At 35.8% G+C, this 26,880-nt stretch overlaps 1 protein-coding gene across 1 annotated transcript in view; it reads left to right on the forward strand.

Moving 5' to 3' along the window:
- The first annotated feature begins 3,034 nt into the window (after nt 1-3,034).
- Nucleotides 3,035-26,880, forward strand: part of LOC121384538 (serine-rich adhesin for platelets-like) — a 35,623-nt gene continuing 11,777 nt past the window's right edge. The window contains exons 1-4 of the mRNA XM_041514969.1: nt 3,035-3,081; nt 6,621-6,757; nt 7,530-7,573; nt 26,228-26,408. Of these exons, the coding sequence (XP_041370903.1) occupies nt 7,531-7,573; nt 26,228-26,408 (224 nt within the window). The 5' untranslated portion in view covers nt 3,035-3,081; nt 6,621-6,757; nt 7,530. The remainder of the gene's footprint in view (nt 3,082-6,620; nt 6,758-7,529; nt 7,574-26,227; nt 26,409-26,880) is intronic.

Here is a 26,880-nt window from a genome sequence, read left to right on the forward strand (position 1 = left end):
TGCACTTTTCCAGTGACAAGCCATTGCTATACACGTCGTGGGACACTGGTTGGGACGGGAAAAAACAATCAGAGAATTAGTCCACTGTGGTGATTCGATCCTATGACGCAAGCACCTGTGGCGAGTTGTGTTAGCCCAATGAGCTAGATCCCGCCTCTGTTTATGGCAGTTCGCTTCGGTGTCTACTATGTTGTTATTTCCACATTTTGTGGAGAAACAATTTCGAATTCCGCTGCCGCTTCATAGTCCGTTACTAACAAAGCAGTACTAAGGCGTAGAAAAAAAAATTGTTTGGTTCCGGTTACCCGACCGTCCCTAAATTTTTGGTGCCGACCCTAAACTTTTTTTAACCTTTTCCCCACCCTTTTTTTTTCCCACCTGTTTTATTTAATAATCCATTAATATCAATCCTAATTTTCGTCGACTCTAAAAACAACAACTGCAGAGAGATGCCACGAGATCTGTCAGTCCAAGATCTCGTTACCAGAAGACCCGGAACACTTCGCGCAATTTTACTTCCGAAGAGTTCCAAATGAAAAGCTTCCGAGAGCCATTCGGAACTCCTCGTACATTTCCACGAAATATAAGCGTAGCGGAATGTGACGAGGTGTTCCGATTCCTTGAATGTCGTTTCATTTGAAATTGATTTAAATACATGTGTAATATTATTTGATTTGAATGAGCACATTTTTGACATTCTACTCTGTAAATGGAAGACGCCATTGACACCACATGCTCTCGGACGTGTTCTCGTACTCATTCGGAACTACTCGGAACTTGTGAATCCAATCTTCAAAATGTTACGCTAGTTTACTGTTAAAAAGCAGAATGATACAAATTTCCAGTCTATTTTTGTAGGGGAATTCCCTAAAACGTAATCGAACTTCTAGAAATACCGAGTTACGATTCAATGTTAAACATAAAGAGTAAACATGAAAATAGCCGATTATGCTGAAAAGATTACTTAAATTAAATATTTAGACATCAACTCTATCAATATTTTGCATTTGTTTGACAAATAACCCCTGTATTTATTATTGAATATGATGATATCCATGGCATTTGAAATGAACTGGTAGTACCCAAAACCTTAAGAAATGACAACTCTTTTCACATTTAATAGCGTCTGCAGTGCTGTAGTTGTGAGGGGGTGTAACCATGTTGTGGATCAGACCTTTAAAAGCAAAAATACAAACCTGTTTTACCTCTTTGTCAACAGTGCAAAGATACTGTGCAGTGTCCTTATGGACGACCAAAAGGGAAACGGTTTTCCTGAAAATAGTTGTTTTCTTTTGATAGCTTTGCTATGAGGATAGTTAGTATGGAGATCTTTTTGTTAACTTATTTTGTTAATTTTTATTGACATCTTCGTTGTGTTCATGATGTACATTTTGTTACTGCAATACTGGCAATGAAATAGGCCGGGAAGATCAGTGTTGTTGCTGTAGTTGTGAGTGGGTGTAACCATGTTGTGGATCAGACCTTTGATATTAAAACTTTTTTCCAATGAACAAATTATAGTGTTATTTTAGTGTTATCGTAGTTTATAACCTCACCGTGTAGTATTAGACTTGGGTGGTGTTTACATTAATACCGATTGTGGTTTGACTAGGTTACGACATGGGTTTTTTTTTATAGAAAATAATTAATGATTCTCATTAGATTATGTATTGTCAGTTGCACTGTAACACAAAGAAAGAGCTTTTAATATATTAATCTGCTATACTATTCAGGAAATATTAGCTCGAAAATGGCCTAATGAATTTATTATAAACAATTTGTTTGGACTTTTTGGTTTTTGACTAACATGATTATAGTGATTTGGTTTCTACGTAAAATGATAAGATACACTGGCAGCTAAGGGTCAAGGAGGGCATATGTCCCCCACTTTATAGCAGCAACGATGTTATATATATATATATATATGTGTGTGTGTGTGTGTGTGTGTGTGTGTGTGTGTGCTAAAACGTGTTTCCCCCTCCCCCACACACACACATTTTGGCACCTTCTGACGCCCGTGAGATATATATGTAGCAGAAACACGACTCACTGACAATGTGGGTGCCTCCTCCCAATGCCTGTGGCCTGTCCAATATAAAACCCTGGCAACACCAATACCTACGACCGATCGCGGTGGTGTAGTGGTTAAACAGCCTGACTTAGGGCTGGTAGATACTGGGTTCGCACCCAAGTACCGACCCCCACCCCGAGCAAGTTTATCGACTCAATGGGTAGATAGTAAGGCCTCTATGCCGACTTCTCTCTGACTAACCACTAACTCACTGTCCTGGACAGAGAGCCTATACAGCTCAGGTTTGAGTTCAAGACAACGTGCTAGAACTTTAAGTGGATATAAGCACAAAACTACAAACAAACAATGAATACAGCTTGCTACTTATCGGTTCTGATGGACAAATAATTAACCAAACAATCAAACACTTACCTCTGTTGATATATCAACTCAACGTTTGCAGACAATATTGCGACAGAATAGCATAGCAGTTAGATGTCATCATTAGGTAGCATTAGATTCAAGCACAGATATTTTACAAATAAACACATTTAAAATAAATATGTGGGGTTTTTTTTGTACGCGTCTGAAGTTAAACTATATTATATTAAGATGAATGTGCGTAGTATCGGTTTGACAACAATAAGCATATTAAGGCGAAGCATTGTTGACGTCACGCCAAAGCATTGTTGACGTCACGTCAAAGGAATGTTGACTTTTCTATCATATACTATATAGTGTTCGGCAATTTTCGCGACTTAACGGGAAATGTAAAGGTACCATTGAAATGCTCACTTCCAGCACCTACCCCATGGACCCGCGCCTTGCAGGGAATAAAGGTAGCGCAGGACTATACACAGTAATACCTCGCCAGTGTCCGTCATTGGCATGACTGAAGATGTAAACAACATATAAAGTAGGCCTACATAAAAGATACTCATGCATTAAAATAGCAGTGGTACAGCTCTCGCCTGATGCGCGATCAATCTAGGATCGATTCCCGTCGGTGGGCCCATTTGGCTATTTCTCGTTCCAGTCAGTGCTCCACAACTGGTGCAACAAATACCGTGGTATGTATTATAATGTCTGTGGAATGGGGCATATAAAAAATCCCTTGCTGTTAATCGAAAAGAGTAGCTCAGGAAGTGGCAATAGCGGGTTTCCTCTCTCAATATCTGCGTGTTCCTTGACGCCATATAACCGTAAATAAAATGTGTTTAGTGCGTCGTTAAATAAAACATTTGCTTCCTTCTTTCCAAGGTATAATCTTTACACGTCACAAGAAAAATGAATATTTAGGTCTTTATGCAAGTTTGAGGCTGTCGCTTTACGTGATAGTATCGTAAAGCTGTAGTATCTTGGCTTATATGTATTATTTAGCTTATTATTATTATTCACATTCACACAGACAGTGTAGTGCATACCACGGCCTTTGATGTGGGTGATCGTTTGATGGCGATCATTCAATATTGGCATTTAAACCCAAATTACATATAAAACTTTGAGTATAATCTCTAAATCTGGATCACATAAATAAAGGTCGTACCAACAATCAACAGACGAGATGGTTCTTGATAGAAAACAACAAAATACGATTTTATTACAGCTGTAGTTTTGTTTGTGTTTTGCATTACTTATTAAAGTTTATATCGCAGGCACGGCGGAAGCAAGTAGACATTGGAGAAGGAGGCTAACTGAGATCGAGGGCGCAAAGCAAAATTTTTAGGGGGTTCGGGAGTACGCTCCCCCGTAACATTTTAAAAACTAGATGTCCTGAAATGCAATTCCTTACATTATACAAGTAAAATTTATCTCTGCCTTAAGATTTTCTACCAATAATATTTTTTATTCAGAATTATAGCCCCCCCCCACCCAACCCCCTTCCCCCGTGCTCCGCCGTGCCTGTATTGGTATATACGTGATTATTCCATAAAAACAACCCTTTCAGAAATTTGTTCACCAAGCTGGACATCGATTCGCAACGAAAACGTGATACTGAACAAAACATTCGCATCTATTGTCTCAGGTTATCACACAAGTGATCACAAAATAACACTTGTTTTCTCGTTATGACCATTAGCACAACCAGAAAAAAAATCTATAGATAGAACAATTAATTAATGTTTGAAGAACACTGGATTTTATGGCGCATGATCTATCGTTAATGGCTATATTATCTTTGAAAAATAAGGAACAAACAATTAATTGTCTGATACTTTCGCCTTTTATATACGTCGATCATAGTGAAACACAGAAATATATAAAACATTGACAGTTTTCTTCTCATTATAATCATGACGTTTAACTTCAACGATAAAAGCATCAAAAAACGTACATTAATTACAATCAAAATTGTAAGTATTGTACTTAAAACAGCTAGAAGACGAAGATTCTTTCTTAAAAGAATAATTGTTCTAGTTAATGCATTCGGACCAAATCGGTGTTTTGAACTGTTGGGATTGGCATTGTCTTTTAAAGGGACTATCCTAAATTTGTAATCATTTTTAAAAAGGTTTTCGGCACAAACTAAATATTTTTACATTAATAAAATTACAATTTAACTGCGTTTCCTTGTTTAGAATACGAATATCTCTATAACCGCGTGGCATTTCTGGACATCGTAACGGGTTTTTTTAGTATCTCAATATCGATTTTTTATCTAAAATAATTTCATACGTACGAATTTATTATTTCTTCCCACAGCAAATCAACATTTTACACAATTCGACCAACGGTCTTTACAAATGTATTTATGCTTTATTTTTTAAAGAATGTTACGGTAAGATAGTATTTTAAAACACAGAAAAAAGCAGGATGTGTTTATTTTGTTGGTACGAACAAACGAAAGTCTTACTAAAACTGAAAATTCAGAATAGTCCCTTTAATGTGTTTTATTACTTCCCTACCGGTCCAAACAGAGGGGACTATACATTTCATATCCGTCCTTCTGTTTGTCTCTGTCCGTCTATCCGTCACTCTGTCTGTCGGTCAGTCTGTCCAACATATAGTTTCCGGATGTTTTTGTTTCCACAATAGCTTGAGATATTGAGCTGACATGTTGTGTATAGTTCTAGCATGAACCATGAACTGTTACAGATCAACTATGACTTTAATGGCAATTTAATTTTTATTTACAGACTTATGGTCGTTGAACTTATGAGGTACAAACATAACATTTGTTTTCCAGACTCTGTTTGCAATATCCTAAGATATTGAGATGGAATTTTGTATGTATTTTAATCATGTACAATTACAGATCAAGTTCAACTTTCCTGGTGATTTACCCATTGTTCATACAGCCATGGCCCTGAACTTAGGATATAAAAACGTAAATGTGTTGGGCCTGGTATGAGACATGGCATTGTATTGCTTTAGCAGTACACTCGGAATGCTTGTTTGTGATCACCGGTGTCACAGGGTATATTAATCATTACCAGCACCAACTGACATTACTACTCTTATTTGTGTTTGTTTGTCGTTAAACTCGCCCTGTGTGCGAGCCTGTAATGGGATGCGAACCCAGTTCCTACCAATATTACCTCCGATGGCTTAACCACTATACCATCGAGGCGGGTAACCACTAATAACTAGCAATTAACCCATGGTCAGGATAGACATTGCAGAGTACTCAGGCGTGTGCCTGGAAGGAAGGACCGTTTTATTTAACGACACACTCAACACATATTAATTACGGTTATATGACGTTGAACACATATAACGAAAGAAAAACCCGCTGCCGCTAGCAGCAAGGAATCTTTTATATGCAGACAGGACAGCATAGACCACGATCTTTGTTGGTGTGGATCACTGGCTGGAACCACGTGCCTAAAACAAGTCACGAAAATGAAGTTCGAAAATCAAGTTAGTGAGAGAGAAGTCGGGTGTACCTACCCATTAAGTTGTAAAACTCGCTGTGGGTGGGAGACGGTACCGCGGTCTGAATCCAATACCTAGCAGCCTTAACCACTACACCACAGAGGCAAATAAACAGGATTCATAAATTCGGACCGATATGGTTATTAAAGGCGCAGACCCTAGTTTCAGCTCGTAAGAATGGACACTAAGTTTGAATGAGTGAATGAACGTTTAACGACACCCCAGCACAAAAAATACATCGTCTGTTGGGCACTAAGTTTGGTTAATCTACAAACCTGCAACACACATTTGGATATGGTTATAATAGAGAGGGGCTAAAGTCTGTGATGTTTAAACAGGGAAATGCCGTCAAATATATCTAGCGCTTGTCTCATTAACCATTACTTCTCAAGCGAACGTGCGCTTTTAAAAACTAGGGAATGTCGCTTTAATTACGTATCTACCGTATGGTTATAATACGAAATAATACTATACATATCTTAAATGTATTGCAAAAACATATATCTCCACCAGTTCATTCATATATTTATCTGACTATGTAGAACCGTTATTATAAACTTATATTATAAATTATACACTCGGCAGTTGATTGGACCTGTATTCGTTTTACGTAGGTTCAAATAAACATTCATCTCGTCTATCCCACTTGCCCACTAGTAGGTTCATTGAACGTAGGCGTTGGAGGTCTACGTTACACGTGCACTCATCACACGCTCATTACATCGATTTGCAGTACCGACAAATCAGAAAGTGGAATAGACGGGACTGCGACTTGATTTACTGTCTTGCAACCTCATACGGATTATACCTCAGGCCTGCTTAGCTCATAGATCAACTGGATGCGACTCCCAACAACAGTTATGAATTAAGGTAATGTTTCATATTCAATACCATATGTGTTCGTATTGGATTTTTATTGTATAATATATGAAACCAATTGTTTTATAATTATTATGATTAAATGAACACTAAAATCAAGTTAGATGACTGATCATGAAAGTAACTAATCATAAAAGAAAAGGAAGATGTCATGTATTGTTGTGAAATTATCATAATTAATTAGTTGATTTGGGTTCTTTACCAATATTGTTCTTGGCAGACCTCAACGCTTAAAGCGAGCTACCACCCTCGCACTCCATCACTCCCCTGAGACTAGTTCAAGGAGAGTAATATTTAGCTCACGTTTGTGATTTTATATGGTATCAGCATCTTAAGTGGTCCCGAAATCTTACTCATTTGTTTTTCGCCACGAGGTCTGTAAATGTTAATTATTCCTGCAGTTTTATGATGTACCGCACTTGTATTAATATGTTAATTAATATGTTCAGAGTTTTTGTCTAAACATATTGAACATATATAGAATAGTGAGTGATACGAACTTTAACCAAACGAGTACTGTACGCGTAAAATGTATTTATTTTACTACATTAGAAAAGTCGGAATCGGTCAAACCTATAGTTTTCCATCCCGACGGAGAAAGTTTTGCTTCTGTTAAATGTTATTTATTGTTGTTGTGTTTGGGGCTGTTTTTGTTTTTGTTGTTGTTGTTGTCATCATCGTCGTCGTCTTCGTTGTCGTTATTGATGACGTTGTCATTGTATTTCGTTCTTATGTTATTTGTCAAAATTCACTTTACTTTCAGCATGTTTCAACTGGGGAAAACAATACCTCTGCTCTTGTTAATAGGTAAGCGAGTTTTTTTTAATTTTGTTGTTGTTGTTGTTGTTGTTGTTTAGTTAAGAATATAGTTTTGTTGTGGAGATGAACGGTGATTGGCGGTGGGGTTCGAGACACGTGGTAAGATACGGATATACACGTTATATCGGATGTACCATATTATAGCCATAGTACAACATCCGGGGGAGTTAATTTGCCGGTGGAACAAATCAAATGGGCTGCCAACTTAGCGTAAATGGACTTTTATCAAAAGGTGACCTTACTGAAACTGAATTGAACAACTATGACGTGATTGCACTTACAGAAACTCATTTACACCAAGATACCCATAACGAAGATATTGTCATTAAAGCATTTAAAGAACCTTGTCGTAAGAATAGAACTTACATTAACTGGGGCGGGGTGGCAGTTTATGTTAAAACAAAATATTATATCTAAACAGAAAATATATGGATATTCTCTGTCTGGAAGCTCTCTGGGTGGAATTTAATCACAATAATTGTGAAAGTTTACTTGGCACTTTTTACCGCGCCATCCAGTACTAATTACTACTGGAATTTAACTGAAGAATCGGTTAACTGTGGCATGGATGATCGGATCAACAAAGTTATTATGACAGGAGATTTTAACGCTAATGTTTCTTTTTTTTTATTTAAATAAACAAAACTTTACCACCTGTGTGCACGCTTCCAACTGTGCTAATTAATTAAAAAAATAGCACGAATTACACAAAATAGTAAAAGTACTCTTAACCTGATACTTGTTTCCTGTCCTTTGTATGTTGTTATGTCTGATGTCCTTACTCCTTTTTGTAAAGATTATACCCCAGTTGTAGTTCATACTGGTCATAGACTTCATGATAAAAAGAGACATGCATTTCAGAGAACTCTTTGGGTGTATTTGTTTAATTTGAAAAATATTTTTCATTCTGTGTCGATCGACACAGAATATTACTAATTTTTCATTAGATTCAGCTAAAACATTTATTCCATGTAAAGTTCTTACAATTCGGTCAACGGATAAACATTTTATGAATGGAAAAATTCGTAGACTAATTTCGTGGTAGGCCATCGGTCTACAGGCTGGTAGGTACTGGGTTCGGATCCCTGTCGAGGCATGGGATTTTTAATCCAGATACCGACTCCAAACCCTGAGTGAGTGCTCCGCAAGGCTTAATGGGTAGGTGTAAACCACTTGCACCGACCAGTGATCCATAACTGGTTCAACAAAGGCCATGGTTTGTGCTATCCTGCCTGTGGGAAGCGCAAATAAAAGATCCCTTGCTGCTAATCGGAAAGAGTAGCCCATGTAGTGGCGACAGCGGGTTTCCTCTCAAAATCTGTGTGGTCCTTAACCATATGTCTGACGCCATATAACCGTAAATAAAATGTGTTGAGTGCGTCGTTAAATAAAACATTTCTTTCTTTTCGTAGACTAATTAGACAAAGGAAAAAAGGAAAAAATATGCACCATAAAGCTAAAACTAATAATACACTGATTGACTGGGCAAATTTCAGGAAAACAAGAAACTTAGTAATTGCTGAAGTACGAAAAGCCAAATGGGAATACTTTGATAAAATTGACAATAAAATTAATAATTCTGATACTCGATCAAAACACTGGTGGAAACTTGTTACTAATTATATAAAAAATCGCGGTTCTGCTAGTTCAACAATAACTCCATTGCTTATCGAAGGCACTCTTATTGAAGATCCCAAGGATGTAGCCTGTTTTAATGGGTTTTTAAAATAAAATAATCTACTTTAGATTGCCCACCAGGAGAGCTTCCAACAGTGGTCAGTTCACTTAATGATTCACTTCATGAAATCGCGTTCCTACAAACGGAGGTGGAGGACATTTTAACTTCTCTTGGTGTATCCAAATCTTCTGGCCCTAATCTTATTAGCAATAGACTACTTAAACTTTTAGCTAAAGAATTATCTATTTTCTATGTTCATTGTATCATTATATCACTGGATTTTTTCCGCCCAGTTGGAAACTTGCCAACATAAATCCTATCAAACAAAAAGGAAAGTACTCATGAACTAACGAACTATAGTCCTATCTCATTAACAAGTAATCTTTCAAAACTTTTTGAAAAATATATCTTTAAACATATTTTTAATTTCTTTAAAACCAACAATATTATAATAAAATTTCAATCTGGTTTCATTCCAGGTGACTCGATCGTTAATTAGCTACTTGATTTATATCATTTTATTTGTCAATCTATGGCCCCTGCGCGTGCTGTAACCTCACTGTGGTGCAGGGGTGTAACATTCTCTTCGAGAATGGCCACTACAACACAAATAGTTTAGAATAAAAGTCAGTATCTGTCTGTGATATTTGTATTTGTATTTTTGCACAGTTCTTTACACTGTTTTTATTTATATCTTGAATTTTTCTATTGATGTTGAATCGTTGATCATCACCTTATATGTTTCCATTACCATAGTTTGACACCAATAGCCGATGTATTTTTCGTGCTGGGGTGTCGCTAAACATTTATTCATTCATTCATTGTCAATCTATGGATGAGGGAAAAGAAGTTAGAGCGGTGTTTTGTGATATAAGTAAAGCATTTGATCGAGTTTGGCACAAGAGTCTAATCCACAAATTAGAAACTGTCGGGATAAAGGGTAAATTGTTATCTATCTCATCGTAAGCAACGTGTTGTATTACAAAACCAGTCATCTAACACTAAAACTGTTCCTGCCCCGAGTCAGACCACCGATCTTATCGGAGGCCGGACTCGGGGTAGGCGTGCCCGAAATCATAGAGGTATATGGACACGTTAAAAACGTATCTAAGTCTGAGTCTAAAACTGTTCTAGCTGGTGTCCCCAAGGTTCTGTTCTTGGTCCTAACCTATTTTTGATCTACATAGATGATATTGTGTGTGGAATTACTTCCAATATATGCTTGTTGGCTGATGATACTTCGTTATATATAACTGTTGACAATCTTGTCGCATGTTGTAACATTTTAAACTCTGATCGAGAGCATATTAATACGTGGGCTAAAAAGTGGCTTGTTACGTTTAGCCTTGCAAAAACCGAAACCTTGACGTTTAGTCGTCAAATTAAAATCACAAATAATCCTAACTTATTGTTGTACAATGTGCAAGTATAAGACGTTGAAGTTCTCAAACATTTAGACCTTATATTCCAAAAATCTGGAGAATAGGATTTACATAAAAAAAAGTATTGTTGCCAAAATCAGTAAAATGATAAACTGTGTCCGTTCTTTCAACATAGGCTATGTAGAATGTCACTATAAAATAATATACATGTCATTTATTCTCCCGATTTTCGATTATGCTGATATTATTTGGGATAATTGTACCCTTCAGCAGGCTCAGTCTTTTGAAAATATTCAACTATACTGATTTATACCTTTATCAGAAAGGAGAAATCGTCATAAACTATGCATGATGTACAAACTTTCAAATAACTTGTTACCCTCTTTCCTGACGTTACAATTACCCCGTAAGTTTGCACGATATGTAAATGTCAACCCGTCTTGTGCGTGTGGGCATCCTATTGAAGGCGCTGAACACAACACTATTGCGCTATTGTCGTAATTACCATGTGGCTCGTAATACCCACTTGTCTAATTATTGTTATTTCAAGTGTAACATTTTATTATTTGGTGATCCTAAACTTAGTAACCAAACAAATACCAGCACATTCAAATCTGTCCAAGACTTCATTATAAATAGTAAAGGTTTTGAGAGGACTTAACCATTCACTTATATCCATTCTCTCTCTCTCTCTCTCTCTCTCTCTCTCTCTCTCTCTCTCTCTCTCTCTCTCTCTCTCTCTCTCTCTCTCTCTCTCTCCTTTTGTTCTCTTCATTTGTCTTTGTTTACAAATATTAATTTTGTCATCTTGGCTGTATATCTTTGTATTTGAAAAATGTCGGTTAATTTTAAACTCCATAAGGTCATTGTAGGTAGACATAAAATGATAGCAAAGAATCAACATATCTTGTCACCGTGCGCCATTGGGACTCAAACAGATCATATTTAAGATAAAAACGTGTATTTTCGAGCAGATACGATATACATTTACCCACTAACTTACTAATATTCCTTAATCCTTATTGGTGTGACATTTATTAATAATAATAATAGGCAGGATGATAACAATTATTGTCAGGTTCAATCATATTATCTCGGAGTTTAGCGCGACATATTAAAAAATAATTCCTGATTTGCCATATATATAGATTATTATATCAATCAATCAGTTTATTATGCCGAAACTTAAATCAGCCATTAGCTGAAACATACAAAATACAATGCGTGGGTATTAATATAATAAGTTTCAAATATGCATCTAAATAAAATAATTATGGTAGCAAACTACATTTATAAAAAAACACAAAATAAAACAAACCAAATCAAAAACAAACAAGGAAATGTATATAACAATTAATGATTAATTAATAATAATGTTAGAAATAGTAATACTGTTGATAATATAGTAGTAGTAGTGGTAGATGAGGAAACAAGAACTATGCCAGTAACGTTTTACGTCTTTCATTGCATCATAAATATATTTTGATAGATCTAATGCACTTTTCATTAATCTGAATCTTAAAAAAATAAAAGGTGATATTAATTTTCTATCTTTTTTTTAAATTATAAAGAGTGCATAGTCGGTTTTCTCTAGGAATATTGTTAGTTCTACCTTTTTCAATATTGATATCTAAGCAATCCTATATTTTGTACACAATATACTATCTAGATATGCTTCATAACAGTAATCAGTTTTTGACATGCAATGGTTTCTTAAGCCTGAAAAAGTTGCGATGTCAGCAAACACATTTTACATTAACTGATCTCTAAGTCTTTGTTTAATATTTTATGGTGGCACATTTAAAATTACCAGTGTAATTAAATGTAATACCTAAGTAAACTGATCACACAATATTCAACACTGTATTTTTGTAATGCCATCTAAATACATTTGTAGATTTACGACTTTCAAACACACATAATTACGTTTGTTTTGCTTTCATTTATTTCTTTGTTTTTGCATTTACCATAGTTTGACACCCAATAGCCGATGTATTTTTCGTGCTGGGGTGTCGCTAAACATTCATTCATTCATTCATTCATTCATTTATTTCGAGGCCCCACTTATCACAGTAAATTGCCAATTTATTTAATAATATCTGCAAACAACTTTCCGATTCAGAAAATAAAATCGTATCGCCTACATACATAAGAATAAATAAAGAAATGTCCCCTAGTAATCTAATTGGATCAACAATATTAACAAAAATCAGACTGCATACCATTAAGAAACATAATATATAATATAGGTGATAAAAAAAATTGTTTTATTTAACGACGCCACTAGAGCACATTGATTTATTCATCTTATCATCGGCTATTGGACGTCAAACATATGGTCATTCTGACGCTGTTTTTTTTAGAGGAAACCCGCTGTCGCCACAAAGGCTGCTCTTTTACGATAGGAAGCAAGGGATCTTTTATTTGCGCTTCCCACAGGCAGGATAGCACAAACCATGACCTTTGTTGAACCAGTTATGGATCACTGGTCGATGCAAGTGGTTTACACCTACCCATTGAGCCTTGCGGAGCACTCAATCAGGGTTTGGAGTCGGTATATGGATTAAAAATCCCATGCCTCGACTGGGATGCGAACCCAGTACCTACCAGCCTGTAGTCCGATGGCTTAATCACAGCGCCACCGAGACAGGTTCACCTTGCTTAACACCCAGTGATACTCAAAGATGTCTGAAACATTAGCAAAGAGTCTGATACAATATCGTACTTGAGTATACACTGGCTTTAGCATCGTTAAAAAACTAGGTCTTACTCCATATTTTAAAAACTTAGACCATAAAAACGTATGAGGTATAGTATCAAAAGTTTTCTAAAATCAATGAATGCACAAAATATTTTTTGTTTTTCACTTAGAATCTTTGTAATTATTGCATATGGCATAAATATACAATCAATAGTATGACATCAGTCGAAGAAACCAAACTGAAACTCTCTGAATTTATTTTTGTCTTCACATTAATTATTTACTCTGCTTAATAAAAACCTTTCTTTTCTCCCGATGCCGGTGCTTAGCTGAGGCCCTGACCCGTTTTATTAGTAAACCTCACTAATGAGACAAATCGGCTTACGTTAAAAAAACACTGGGCTTTGTTATGGTTAATCTTTAGTAAATAAAACGAAGTTAAACAAAATGATAATCGTTATTTTGGACAACTGACTGTTACTTTCTTTGTTTACCGTATACAGAAGCATTCCATTTATTGATTGTCATATGTTTGCTTCTTTTGAATATTTCATGTTCTAGCAGGATGCAAACACTGTCAAATAGGAAATACTATGTTCTTCGTTACTTGCTGAAAAATCCATACTAATATATAATGCCTTGTTTACATTAAGGGGGCGGGATGTAGCCCAGTGGTTAAGTGCTCGCTTGATGCGCGGTCGGTTTGGGATCGATCCCTGTCGGTAGGCCCATTGGGTTATTTCTCGTTGAAGCCAGGCACCACGACTGGTATATCAAAGGCCGTGGTATGTGCAATCCTGTTTGTGGGATGGTGCTTATATAAGATCCCCGCTACAAATGGAAAAATGTAGCGGCTTTCCTCTTTAAGACTATATGTCACAATTGCCAAATGTTTGGCATCCAATAGCCAATGATTAATACATAAATGTGTTCTAGTGGTGTCGTTAAACAAAACAAACTTTATTTATTACTTGTTAACATCGCAGAACAAAGTTTGTTATATGGGATGTACCATATTATAGCCATAATCACAGCATCCGGGTGAGTTAATCGTGAGTGGAACAAATCAAATGTGCTGATTATGTTTTAATGACTTCTCTGAATATATATTGAGCTCTGTCTTGTAAAAACAAGCAAGCTAAGATATATCAAAGCAAACTTGGGAAACGTAGTCCGACTGCTGACGAAGTTTGGAACATGTATCGCTCTTGGGAGTGGCAGTCTTCCTAGAGACAAAATAATAGTTTAATTACAATCGGCCTCGGTGGTGTCCTGATTGAGCCATCGGAAATATCGATGGGCCAATCGGGCTATTTTTTGTTCCAGCCAGTGCACCACGACTGGTACATCAAAGGCCGTGGTATGTGTTATCCTGTCTGTGGGTTTGTACATATAAAAGATCCCTTGCTACTAATGGCAAACTGTAGCGGAATTCATCTCTAAGACTATATGTCTAAATTACCAAATGTTTTACTTTCAATAGCTGATGATTAATAAGTCAATGTGCTCTAGTGGTGTCATTAAACAAAGAACCCATCGGACATAAGGCTGATAGGTACTGGGTTCGAAAGGCAGTACCGGTTCCCACCCAGAAAGAGTTTTAGCATTTCAGTGGGTAGGTGCACTACACAGACTTTTGTCTCACTAACTACTAACAACTATCCACTAACTACTGTCCTGGTCTGACAGCCCAGATAGCTGAGTTGTGTGTCCAGGACAGCGTGCTTGAACCTTAATTAGATATAAGCACGAAAATACGTTGAAAGTAATGAATCAAATGACAACCAGCGACTGTCTGTCAACAATTAAACGTGGTTCGTGTGAGTGTGCATGGTTGTTCAATTATTGAGTATTCTGTTTAATTGTTATACTGATGAGCTTTTTTGTTTGTTATCCCTGTTGCTCTCCCTACATATTGGCGCGAGTTTTGCCCCGGTGTTGCGTGTTTCGACACCAGCCAGAAATCTACCGTAATGAAATCTTTATAAATAGTCCGTGGTCTGTTTAATCAACACAGTTGCTATTATTATTTCATCCACATGTACACCCACAGGAACATAAATCAACTTAGTATCTCTCTTTGACATCCATGTGATATTGTTCTTGATTAATTGCGTCGAAATAAAAAGTCAATCTTGGGTCCGTATACTGATATATTATGCATGCAAGGTTTGTTTCAGTTGCAACGCGGTTATGCCTATTACAGATGCTTCACTGTGTTATTTGTTTTCACTTCACGGGGTTATTTAAGGTCAGCACACACTAATCTCCTTACTAATCTCCCAAAAACAAACAAAATAAACAAAAAACAAAACAAAAACAAAAACAAAACAAACAAACAAACAGAAAAGAAAAGAAAAGAGACAAAAAGGACAGCAAATCATGGACTATTTTAATAAAGTCATCAACAGTTGCGCTCACCGCCACGTGTTACAGAACAGGTATTAAATGGTAGGACATGACTCCATTAATCCATTCATTAAAATGGATTTAACACAGAAAAATTGTTTACATGTCTAAAAATACTATTGACCTGAAATCAGAATAAGGGCATGACGTTCTAGGAAATAAATAATTGAAGCTGATTGCCTCTGTTGGCATGATTGTCAATCCAACTGCATATGCCCTGCAAATACATCAATACTGACATAAACGTACGAGAACAAATCCTCAAATTCGGGCAAAAACAATAGAGGTATTTGGGTAAAATGTGCTTACCCGAGGCCTATTTACCATGTATTTACATCATTCTACTCGCAAAATTAGTTGTAATTCACGTAATAAAATGTATTTTGATACGTTTGCATCGCTATATAGCTGTTGATTGAAACATATTTTATTGCATATAAGGTACAAATGGGTTGCGCACAAGTTATCCAACTTACGAGGCCCTCTCCTATTTTCATACAATAATGACAAAATGACAATATGACAATAACGGCGACTAAAACTATTACATGAATATACAAAAAAAAAACACATTCAAAGAGAAGTATATATATGAGAGAAAAACAAAACACAGAAAAAATACAAAAATGAATAATGAAAAAATTAAGAAGGAAAGCAAACGAAGGTGATTTATTTTCCAATCAGACAACCCAATTTATAAAATATTCTTAGCACACAGGTTTCAGCGTAACTGATTTAGAGTTAATTAGACATTATTATTATTATTATTATTATTATTATTATCATCATCATCATCAGCAGCAGCATCATCATTATTCAAAACGCTGTGTTTGTTTAATATATTTATGTACAATATAGCATATTTGTTTATTAATAGTATCATTTACAACAGTACTGCTATACAATACTAATTGCAGATTAACCGATTCAAACGTCTTCAAAGAATCTAAAAGAAGTTGCCTGTTTCGTAAAAAGATTACATTCAAAGAAATAATGATAGCAGTTTTTAGAGTGGTATCCACAATTACAAGAGGGATCTGGTATAAGTCCACAACGATATAAGTCGGCATTTAAAATACTGCAACCATATCTTAATTTAGTGTGGGAGTTATTTTCATTTCGATTTCCATATGAATATAACGAAATTACCTTGCAGCTCTTGGGTGCTACTGCTTTTTTGAAAGTGGAAATTCCTTCACTGTTTAAAATTTCTAATGGCAAGGCATTCCACAGGTCTATTGTTGAATGTAAAAATGACATTTTAAGTAAATTAGTTCTTGCGAAAGGAATTGGTATGTCATTTTGATTTCTTAATCTATAATGAACGCACTCTTCAACCCTGGGTGGTATACAATCTACTAAGAAGTCAGGAGCCATGCCATTAAGTATTTTATACATAGTACATAATTTTTGTGCCTTCCGGCGTTCTAAAAGTGTGGCTAGTCCTGTTTCTGAGTACAGCGTGTATCGTGCTGCGAACAGTGGTAGACCCGTTATTATTCTTGCTGCTTCAAGTTGGACTTTTTCTAACTTTTCCTCATCCAGTGCAGAAAATCCATACCAAACTTCAGACGCATATTCTAGTACTGGACGTATAAACGTTACATATATTTGCATTAGTATTTGTTGATTTAGAGTATACTTGTATTTTCTCAATGCAGAAATCATAGACGAAGCTGATTTACATATATTATGAATATGGCTTTTCAATAGTGCATTGTTTGTAAATGTTAAACCTAGATATTTATGTGTCTCAGTTATATTGATATCCGTGATTCCAAAATGTAGGTTAATAGCACGTGGTGGATTGTTATTGTTTGAAAATAATATTACGTGTGTTTTTTCGGGGTTAAACGTCAAATTTTCGTTAATATTAGATTCTATAGCATGTAATTCATTTGATGATTCCGTTAAACTAGTATCGTCAGCGAACAATCTAGTAACACAGTTTATCTCATCAGCTATATCATCTATATAAACTAAAAACAGGAATGGACCGAGTACTGACCCTTGGGTTATACCAACCGTTAAAGTACCATAGTTGAGTAGGGAGCCATTTATTAGAACTCTTTGCGATCTATTTGATATGTAATTGTTTATCCAACTAAGTAAACGTCCTGTAATACCGTAACGCTCTAGTTTGTAAATTACAGCTTTGTGCCAGACTTTAGACATATCACAGAACACCGCACAAAAATATTCCTTGTTATCGAGAGATTCACATAGTTTTGTATATAGTTCATTTAATTGATATAAAGCGCTATGCTTAGGGCGGTAAGCACATTGAAACTCGTAAAAGAGATTGTTAGATATTGAAAAATTATAAAGATGTTTAAAAACGATTCTTTCAAATATTTTCCCTAAAAAACTGATCAATGATATGGGTCTGTAGTTTGTGGGACAACTTCTGTCTCCTTTTTTAAATAGTGTTTTTACATTAGCTATTGTCCAGTTTGTAGGAAATGGCGATAAGTGAAGTGATTTATTGAATAATAACTGTAGTGGTAATCCTATATAATTTACTACTTGTTTCAAAAGTTTATTGCTAATGTCATCGGGACCACATGCTTTATTGGAAGGTAGAGATTTAATTATATCCACAATTTCTTGAATAGTTATATGTAAAAATGCTAGTTGATGTATGCATCGTTTCTCAAAAAAGGGAAGTGCATTGTTTATATCGTCTACAGTTGAAAATTGATATGAAATATTTATTTAACGTTTCCGCTTTTTCAAAGTCGGAAAATGACATAGATTATCAGTGGGGTTTTTTTTTTAAGGTGGTGTGATACTATGATATTTTGTTGATTTTGTAAGTAGTTTCATACATTGCCAATAACTAGTTTTGTTCCGGAGTATAATTCTGTTAATTTACTATTTAAGGTGTTTGTGTATTCTTTCTTTACTATTTTTTTAAAAGATTATTAACTCTTTTTTTTTCTCTTTTTTTGTTGTTGTATTTTCGCTCATCTGTAGGTCTTTTTGATCTCATAACCTTTTTCCGCAGTCTTTCTCTTATTCTTATTTCTTTCCTCAATGCACTATTAAACCACGGTTTATCATTAAGACGGATAATAGCTGTATAATGAGGTACACATTCTCTTATATGTCGTTTTAGTATTTGTTGAAATATATCACACGTCTCGTTAATATTTTCGGAATGATTAAGTATTTCTTGTTATGGTTCATTTATTATTAAATCATTTAGTTTTTAAAAATAATCTCCTTTATTATAAAGCCATACTTCTTTTTTAAATGATTTACTGTTAGTTTCAAAGTTATTTAATATGATGTATGTTCCTTTATGGTCATTTACTGTTGCAGAAAATGAAATAACTCCGCTTTCTTTTTAGTCCGAGAGCTAGGTGGATTTTATTTTACCTAGAAGCTACAACAGCCATATTACACAGGCGTGATACGGGTAGCTTGCTGACCCCAGAAACCCAATTCTTAAGTGCGGCTAGTGGTGGGTGTGGTTGGGGGGCCCACTAAAAATACCCCCAAAATCGGTTTTATTTGACATGGAAGCTACAAGAGCGACACATATCCCATGCGGTAGGGGTGTCTGCATTGATTACAAATATGCAACTTAAGAAGAAGATTTCTGGTGGGGAGGTCACTTAAGAACAACACTAATTAATGCTAATTACACTTTTATTTGACGTGAAAGCTACAAAAGGGAAATCACATGCAAAATGTAGAGGATGGTCCCCTGATCAAGAAACAACAACTTAAGAAGAGAATATGTGGTGGTAAGGTCACTTAAGAAGAGGTCACAGGTCACGAAATTGGGATTTTCGCACTTAATTAATGCTTAATTAGAAAATGGCACATGATACAAAAATTATACAACCATGAAACTTGTGTCAGATGAGCACGACGTGAGATACATTATACAAAGCGAAACAGTTTTCCACTCTTACAATTTCATTTGATCTCAATAAACAAAAACTGTTAAAAAATGTACTCATTTGACCCCCCAGACTAATTACACTTTTATTTGACATGAAAGCTACAACAAGGAAATCACATGCAAAATGTAGAAGATGGTCCCCTGATCAAGAAACAACTTAAGAAGAGAATATGTGGTGGTACGGTCACTTAAGAAGAGGTCAAAGGTCACGAAACTGGGATTTTCGCACTTAATTAATGCTTAATTAGAAAATGGCACATGATACACAAATGACACAACCATGAAACTTGTATCAGTTGAGCATGAAGTGAGATACATTATACAAAGCAAAACAGTTTTCCACCCTTGCCATTTCATTTAACCTCAATCAACAAAAACTAAAAACATACATACCCATTTGACCCCCAGACTAACTACACTTGTATTTGACATGAAAGCTACAACAGGGAAATCGCATGCAAAATATAGAAGATGGTCCCCTGGTCAAGAAACAACAATTTAAGAAGAGAATATATGGTGGCAAGGTCACATAAGACGAGGTAATGTCCATTCGATCCTACCTTGTGCAGAGATAAGCTTTAAATTTTGGTCAAATAAATGTTTTGTCATTGTGATTTATTGTTGTTTAGAATGTTTGAAAAGATAATATTGTTTGAAATGTGTAGTGCATGCCTTGCCCTTGAGTCTGATATTACAATACACTGTTCTTCTTCAGTTGAATTAAAAATGTCCTCATCAGAAGAGCAGGCTTTGAAGATGTCACAGTCCTCACCATCTGTTTCGCTTTCTTCATCTGGAATAAGAGCGTCGGGAAGCTGTTGCCCATCAAACCATATGATGTTATAGGCTTGGCATTGAACCTCCCATTCATCTTCTGTGGTTGGTTGTTGAAGTAGGACATTTTTATTGGCATCAGCCCACATTTTTGCAATGAATGATGCACGCCGAATTTGCTGGGAGACCTCGGCTTCACACGGTAGTATCATGGCGACGTTTTTCAAGTGGATTCTTTGCAGCAGCCTTTGGTGTGCATGCCTTTTGAGAAATGTCGAAGTGATGAGCATTAAGCGAAACTGATTTATTTGGCCGTGCTCCATACATCCTTGTAGTGAAGCACGTTACTGTGTTGATTGAATCCAGGCCTTTTCTACGTCATAGATGGGAAAGTCATGAAGGAAGAGGTAGAAAACCTGAAACCTAATCACGAGAAAGCCGACACCTTGATCTGCACTCATGTTAGTCACATTGACAAGGAAAATATAAAGAACATAGTAGTTCGAGCATGAGATACAGATGTCGGTATCATTCTGCTACATCACTGCAGGCAGTCCAGAGCACACATTTAGATGGATGCTGGGACATAAGCAAGGAACACTAGGAGATTCATAGATATGACTGTAATAAGCAAAGTCTTGGAATCATCACTCAGCCAAGCACTAGCTGGTTTTCATGCATTTACGGGATCAGACTATACATCTGCATTCTTCAAAACAAGGGAAGAAATGCCCGATCAAAATTATCGAGGGAGATAAGGATGCCCAAGATGCTTTTGCAGAGATGGCTATGGGCAGTTTGGGCCTGAATTCCGTCAACACAATCATGTCCTTCACTACAAGGATGTATGAAATACGGCCAAATAAATCACTTTCGGTTAATGCTCATCACTTCGACGTTTTTCAAAAGGCATGCGCACCAAAGGCTGCTGCAAAGAATCCACTTGAAAAACGTTGCGGGATTGATGCAACCATGATACCATCGTGTGAAGCCGAGGTCTCCCAGCAAATTCAGCGTGCATCATTCATTGCAAATATGTGGGCTGATGCCAACAAAAATGTCCTATGTCCAACAACCAACTACAGACAATGGCTGGGAGATTCAAGGCCAAGCCTATAACAGCATATGGTTTGATAGGCAACAGCTCCCCGACGCTCTTATTCCAGATGAAGATACCGAAACAGATAGTGAGGTCAGTGACATCTTCGAAACCTGCTCTTCTGATGAGGACATTTTAAATTCAACTGAAAAAGAACAGTATATTGTAATTTCAGACCCAAGGACAAAGCATCCGCTACAAATTTTAAACAATATTATCTTTTTAAACATTCTAAACAACAATAAATCACAATGACAAAACATTTATTTGACCAAAGTTTAAAGCTTATCTCGGCACAAGGTAGAATTGAATGAACATTACTCTTGGGTCACCTTACACCACATAGTCTCGTCTTAAATTGCTGTTTCTTGACCAGTAGACCATCCTCTACATTTTGCATGTGATTTCCCTCTTGTAGCTTTCATGTCAAATAAAAGCGTCATTAGTCAAAAGGGTCAAATGGGTACATTTTTTTTTATTTTATTTTTTTTTATTATACAGTTTTTGTTGATTGAGGTCAAATGAAATGGTAAGAGTGGAAAACTGTTTTACTTTTCATAATGTATCTCACTTCATGCTCATCTGATACAAGTTTCATGGTTGTATCATTTGTGTAGCATGTGCCATTTTCTAATTAAGCATTAAGTGCGAAAAATCCCAGTTTCGTGACCTTTGACCTCTTCTTAAGTGACCTTACCACCACATATTCTCTTCTTAAGTTGTTGTTTCTTGATCAGGGGACCATCCTCTACATTTTGCATGCAATTTCCCTGTTGTAGCTTTCGTGTCAAAAAAAAGTGTAATTAGTCAGAGGGGTCAAATGGGTACATTTTTAAACAGTTTTTGTTTATTGAGATGAAATGAAATTGTAAGAGTGGAAAACTGTTTTGCTTTATATAATGTATCTCACGTCATGTTCATCTGACACAAGTTTCATGGTTGTATCATTTGTGTATCATGTGCCATTTTTTAATTAAGCATTAATTAAGTGCGAAAATTCCAGTTTCGTGACCTGTGACTTCTTCTTAAGTGACCTTACCCCCACATATTCTCTTCTTAAGTTACTGTTTCTTGATCAGGGGACCATCCTCTACATTTTGCATGTGATTTCCCTGTTGTAGCTTTCACGTCAAATAAAAGTGTAATTAGCACTAATTAGTGTTGTTCTTAAGTGACCTCCCCACCAGAAATCTTCTTATTAAGTTGCATATTTGTAATCAATGCAGACACCCCTACCGCATGGGATATGTGTCGCTCTTGTAGCTTCCATGTCGAATAAAACCGATTTGGGGGGGTATTTTTAGTGCCCCCCCCCCCTCCCCCCAACCACACCCACCACTAGCCACACTTAAGAATTGGGTTTTTGGGGTCAGGAAGCTACCCGTATCACGCCTGTGTAATATGGCTGTTGTAGCTTCTAGGTAAAATAAAATCCACCTAGCTCTTGGACTATTTACTTCGCATGTATCTGTTATTAAAATTGAATCAAGTAGTGTGGCCGTATTTTGCAGTGCGTATTTATAACATTGGATAGATTTTTTATGCATAATCAGTTTGTGCAGTTCGTGCTGGTTCGCTGACAGCAAGTCTTTATTTAGGTCACCGACAATAATCACGTTGTCGTATTGACTAACGGCTTGATCAAAAGAATATTCAAAGCTGTCCCAAAATTCTAAAGGTTTTGTGTTCGGACGATAGACTACTGTTAGAAGAAGAGATTTGTGCTTAAGTGTGATTTCTATCCATATAATTTCATCAAGTGGCGATTCTAAATCGCGTCTTCTTTTACGAGCAAGACGAGAGTCGACATACACCGCAACACCGCCACCGTAATTTGCTCTGTCTTTTCTATACGGATGATCGAAGTGTTCAATCAGAAGTTCATTATTGTGTATATTATCATCGAGGTGTGTTTCAGTAAAACAAACATGAATTTCTGTGAGTATTTCAGATAATTCAGCTACACATAACTTGTTTCGGAGGCTACGAATGCCCTGGATTTTTTTCTACATCATTACTGAGCAATATTAACAACAAAACAATAACTGAATTAGTTTTTGGTGATAGACTTTGGTAGACAAAAAGAAAATGTATTATTATTATTGAAGCTAATAAAATAGATAGCAACAATGACTTAAAGTGATTGTATTCTCGAGAAAAGAAAGTATTTATTTTAACTGTAATATTGGTGCGGAATCTGTACTTATTTATCTTCAGATTGAAAAGCCCGATAGACAATCTGTAGCTCAGAATATCATTACCCATATAGCTGTTTGGGAAGTAATGCTAATTATGAACAATTTTTTTTAATCGAGATTCGGACATTTTCGCTTAATTTGGGCAAATACCAGCCTGCACCTAGTGCTACCTATACTGATAACATACATGTTTCAAAAGGTTGCGAATCATGTGCTGTTATGACAACCAGGATCTGGTGTCTTCTGACATAAACTGACGACCTCACTGAAACTGTTGTTTTTACAGTGCAACCTAATATAATGTACATCTCACAAGGCATATGTAATGTGTACAGTTTTGTACAAATGCAGTATGTCATATTTGAAAAACTGTAAAACAAAAATTAATAATAATACTCCTGAAGATATTTACTGTCAGATGGATGTGAGTGCTCAGCTATATATGTAGAGACAACATGGATATTCAGAGTATCTCAACTTCTTATACTTATTCCATTGAAACACGTGTAATTGATTAACCCTAGATTATGAAGACCTTAATAGGCACATCAAAGAAATATCAGTATTAATCAAATACAATATCTGGGGAAGGAAAAATCAACATGACTGCACCTTTATGAAGTAATAATTTAATGTCCTGCACATCACTGTTGGAGGGAAATCTTGTATGCTGAGTGTGGGTGTCTTCAAGTTACCAGGTGTGGAATTTCAAATCCATCCGCTGTGCTGATTTTCAAAATGGACCATCAAAACCACTGGCAATCACCAACATTCCTGACTATATTTTATGTATACCCTACTGTAGTTGGAGGTTTTAAATATTTGCGATATCTGGAATTATCATGCAGCTTTCACACATTCATTTTTTATTCATTACTAAACATATCCTGTTTTTAAATGACATATTTGCCGAACATCTATTTTATTGCATTATTTTCTAATCCAGATCAATACAGTATGTATATTGGATGTATTCCTACAATCTGTAATCCAGCATATTATTTAGCTATTATCACTGGATAATACAGCTTTAACAATAAAATACAATAAAACTTACACCAAGGTAGATAATCAAATCTGGAAAAATTGGTTCCAAATCTAGTATACACTTAAAATGCACTTCATGGGAGCAAACTAAGTAATTGGTAGGTTTTTAAAAAAAATATTTGATCTGGTAACCTGAAGATATGTTTAACAAGCTTATTGTTATGTATAAATGAGAACAGAAGGCACAATAGTGACAAAAAAATTAATTATGGCTTTGGTAAAGTTTTTCTTCAAATTAATTCATTTTGCATAATACTACAAATTTGTCTATTCAAAGGACAATACAAATCAAGGTCTTTAAAAAAGGTATTCAGAATTACATACATGAAACATTAACTATGTTTATGGAAATTAAAGACATTAACCCAATATTGGCATATGTTATTTTTAATAAAAAACCAAATTGCTATTTAAAACCAGGTTGCCCAGATATATTACCATATTAAGAGCAGTTGTATATGGCAAGGGAAACACAATGTAAATAAAAATATTCAAATCTTTATAGTATGAATTATAGGCCAAAACCAACTTTTCCTCGTTGCTAACTTTTATTCAAACTCCATTCAGAACTATGTACAGTAATTATTGTCAAGGTCAAAGCCATTGTGAACTTGCATGGCTGAGTGCCGGCTAATTAATCAAATAGTATAATTTAATTTAATTAAATGACAAAAATCATAATATTTTTTATTATGCACTGAATATGTGCTAAAGGTATGACTATATCAAACAAAATCCCATAGGCGACCATGTTAACGTTTGTTTTTAAAAACACTCTATGCAATATATCAATCAAACTATGAGCCATACATATCGGTACTACAACCCCTACCTCAAAGTATTAACTGAAGATAATGGTACCTTTTAAGGCTCATTTTCGATTTAACCAGATATGTTTACAACACCCCTAGTTTCGCACAAAATTTTAGCACTTTTTTTTTTACAGGTACTCCATACATGTTCCAAGCACAAGGCTACTTGACACAGTGGTACTAGATGAAATAAAATTGCATACATTTTTAGCCCAGATAAAACTTTTTTTTTACAACCCACACACACACATTTGTAACCAATCACAGGACTTGTAGTGTTAACTTCTATATCAAAAGTTAGGTGCATCTCGAACTTTGACCCAGCCGGAAGTTATTCGGTTTAGTGCTACCTAAATTACATGATCATTTTATGATGCAGATGCTTGGCCTCCTGGGCTAAAGCGTCGTACTTGTTAGCAATGTACAACTTTTGTCAATAGTAGGTTCGAATCCCTAACCTATACTCATAAAAAGTTCAAATTGCATTTTGTTTCACAGGCGTTGATTCTTGAAACATAATCTACACCTTGAACAATAGTCTGACGTCACAGGTATGAATTAAATTATCAGAGCTCAAATGCCGTTCGTTACACAAAACAAACGTTTAACGCTTGTGTTTCCCTTCACAGCCAGCAGGACGTCACCGATACAGCTGGGCCATGAGCTGACACAGTACACGTCAAAGTTGACGTGGAATGACGCGGCATGTGTGTGTCGCATGACCGGCAGACACCTGATGATGATGAAAACCAGTTCTGACCGAACCGTCATCGAATACCTCATCAATAAACCCCCGTGGAACACCTTATTGTAAGTATTATTTTACGTATCATGGACTAGATGTAACACGTGCTTTGTCCGGGAATGTTTAGATGACGTGTATTTATAGCTACTTCTGTGTTAAGTGACAACGATGGCTGCGTCCACCAACGTTGTATTTATTTAATTCATTTTTGTACGCAATATTTATACGCAAGATGTCTAAATGGTATTATTATTATTATTATATTATTATTATTATTATTATTATTATTATAGTGTATTTTTTCCGTCAATCTAATTAAAATTAGCTCCACTAGTACATGTGGATCTAACGGCAGCCCGTTGAAGCTCATGTCCAGTTGACCTTTCATTCGACCAATCGAAACCTTACTTGCAAAATCATGCCAGTGATTTGAAAAGAATTTGAAAACATTCGGCATTATGCCGAAGGTATACGAAATGATTCGGGTGAATTACGAAGTATGCTGGAAACTAATTTCAATATAAAAATTTATATAAA

The sequence above is a fragment of the Gigantopelta aegis genome, chromosome 10, assembly GCF_016097555.1.
Source record: "Gigantopelta aegis isolate Gae_Host chromosome 10, Gae_host_genome, whole genome shotgun sequence".
Taxonomy (NCBI): Eukaryota; Metazoa; Mollusca; class Gastropoda; order Neomphalida; family Peltospiridae; genus Gigantopelta; species Gigantopelta aegis.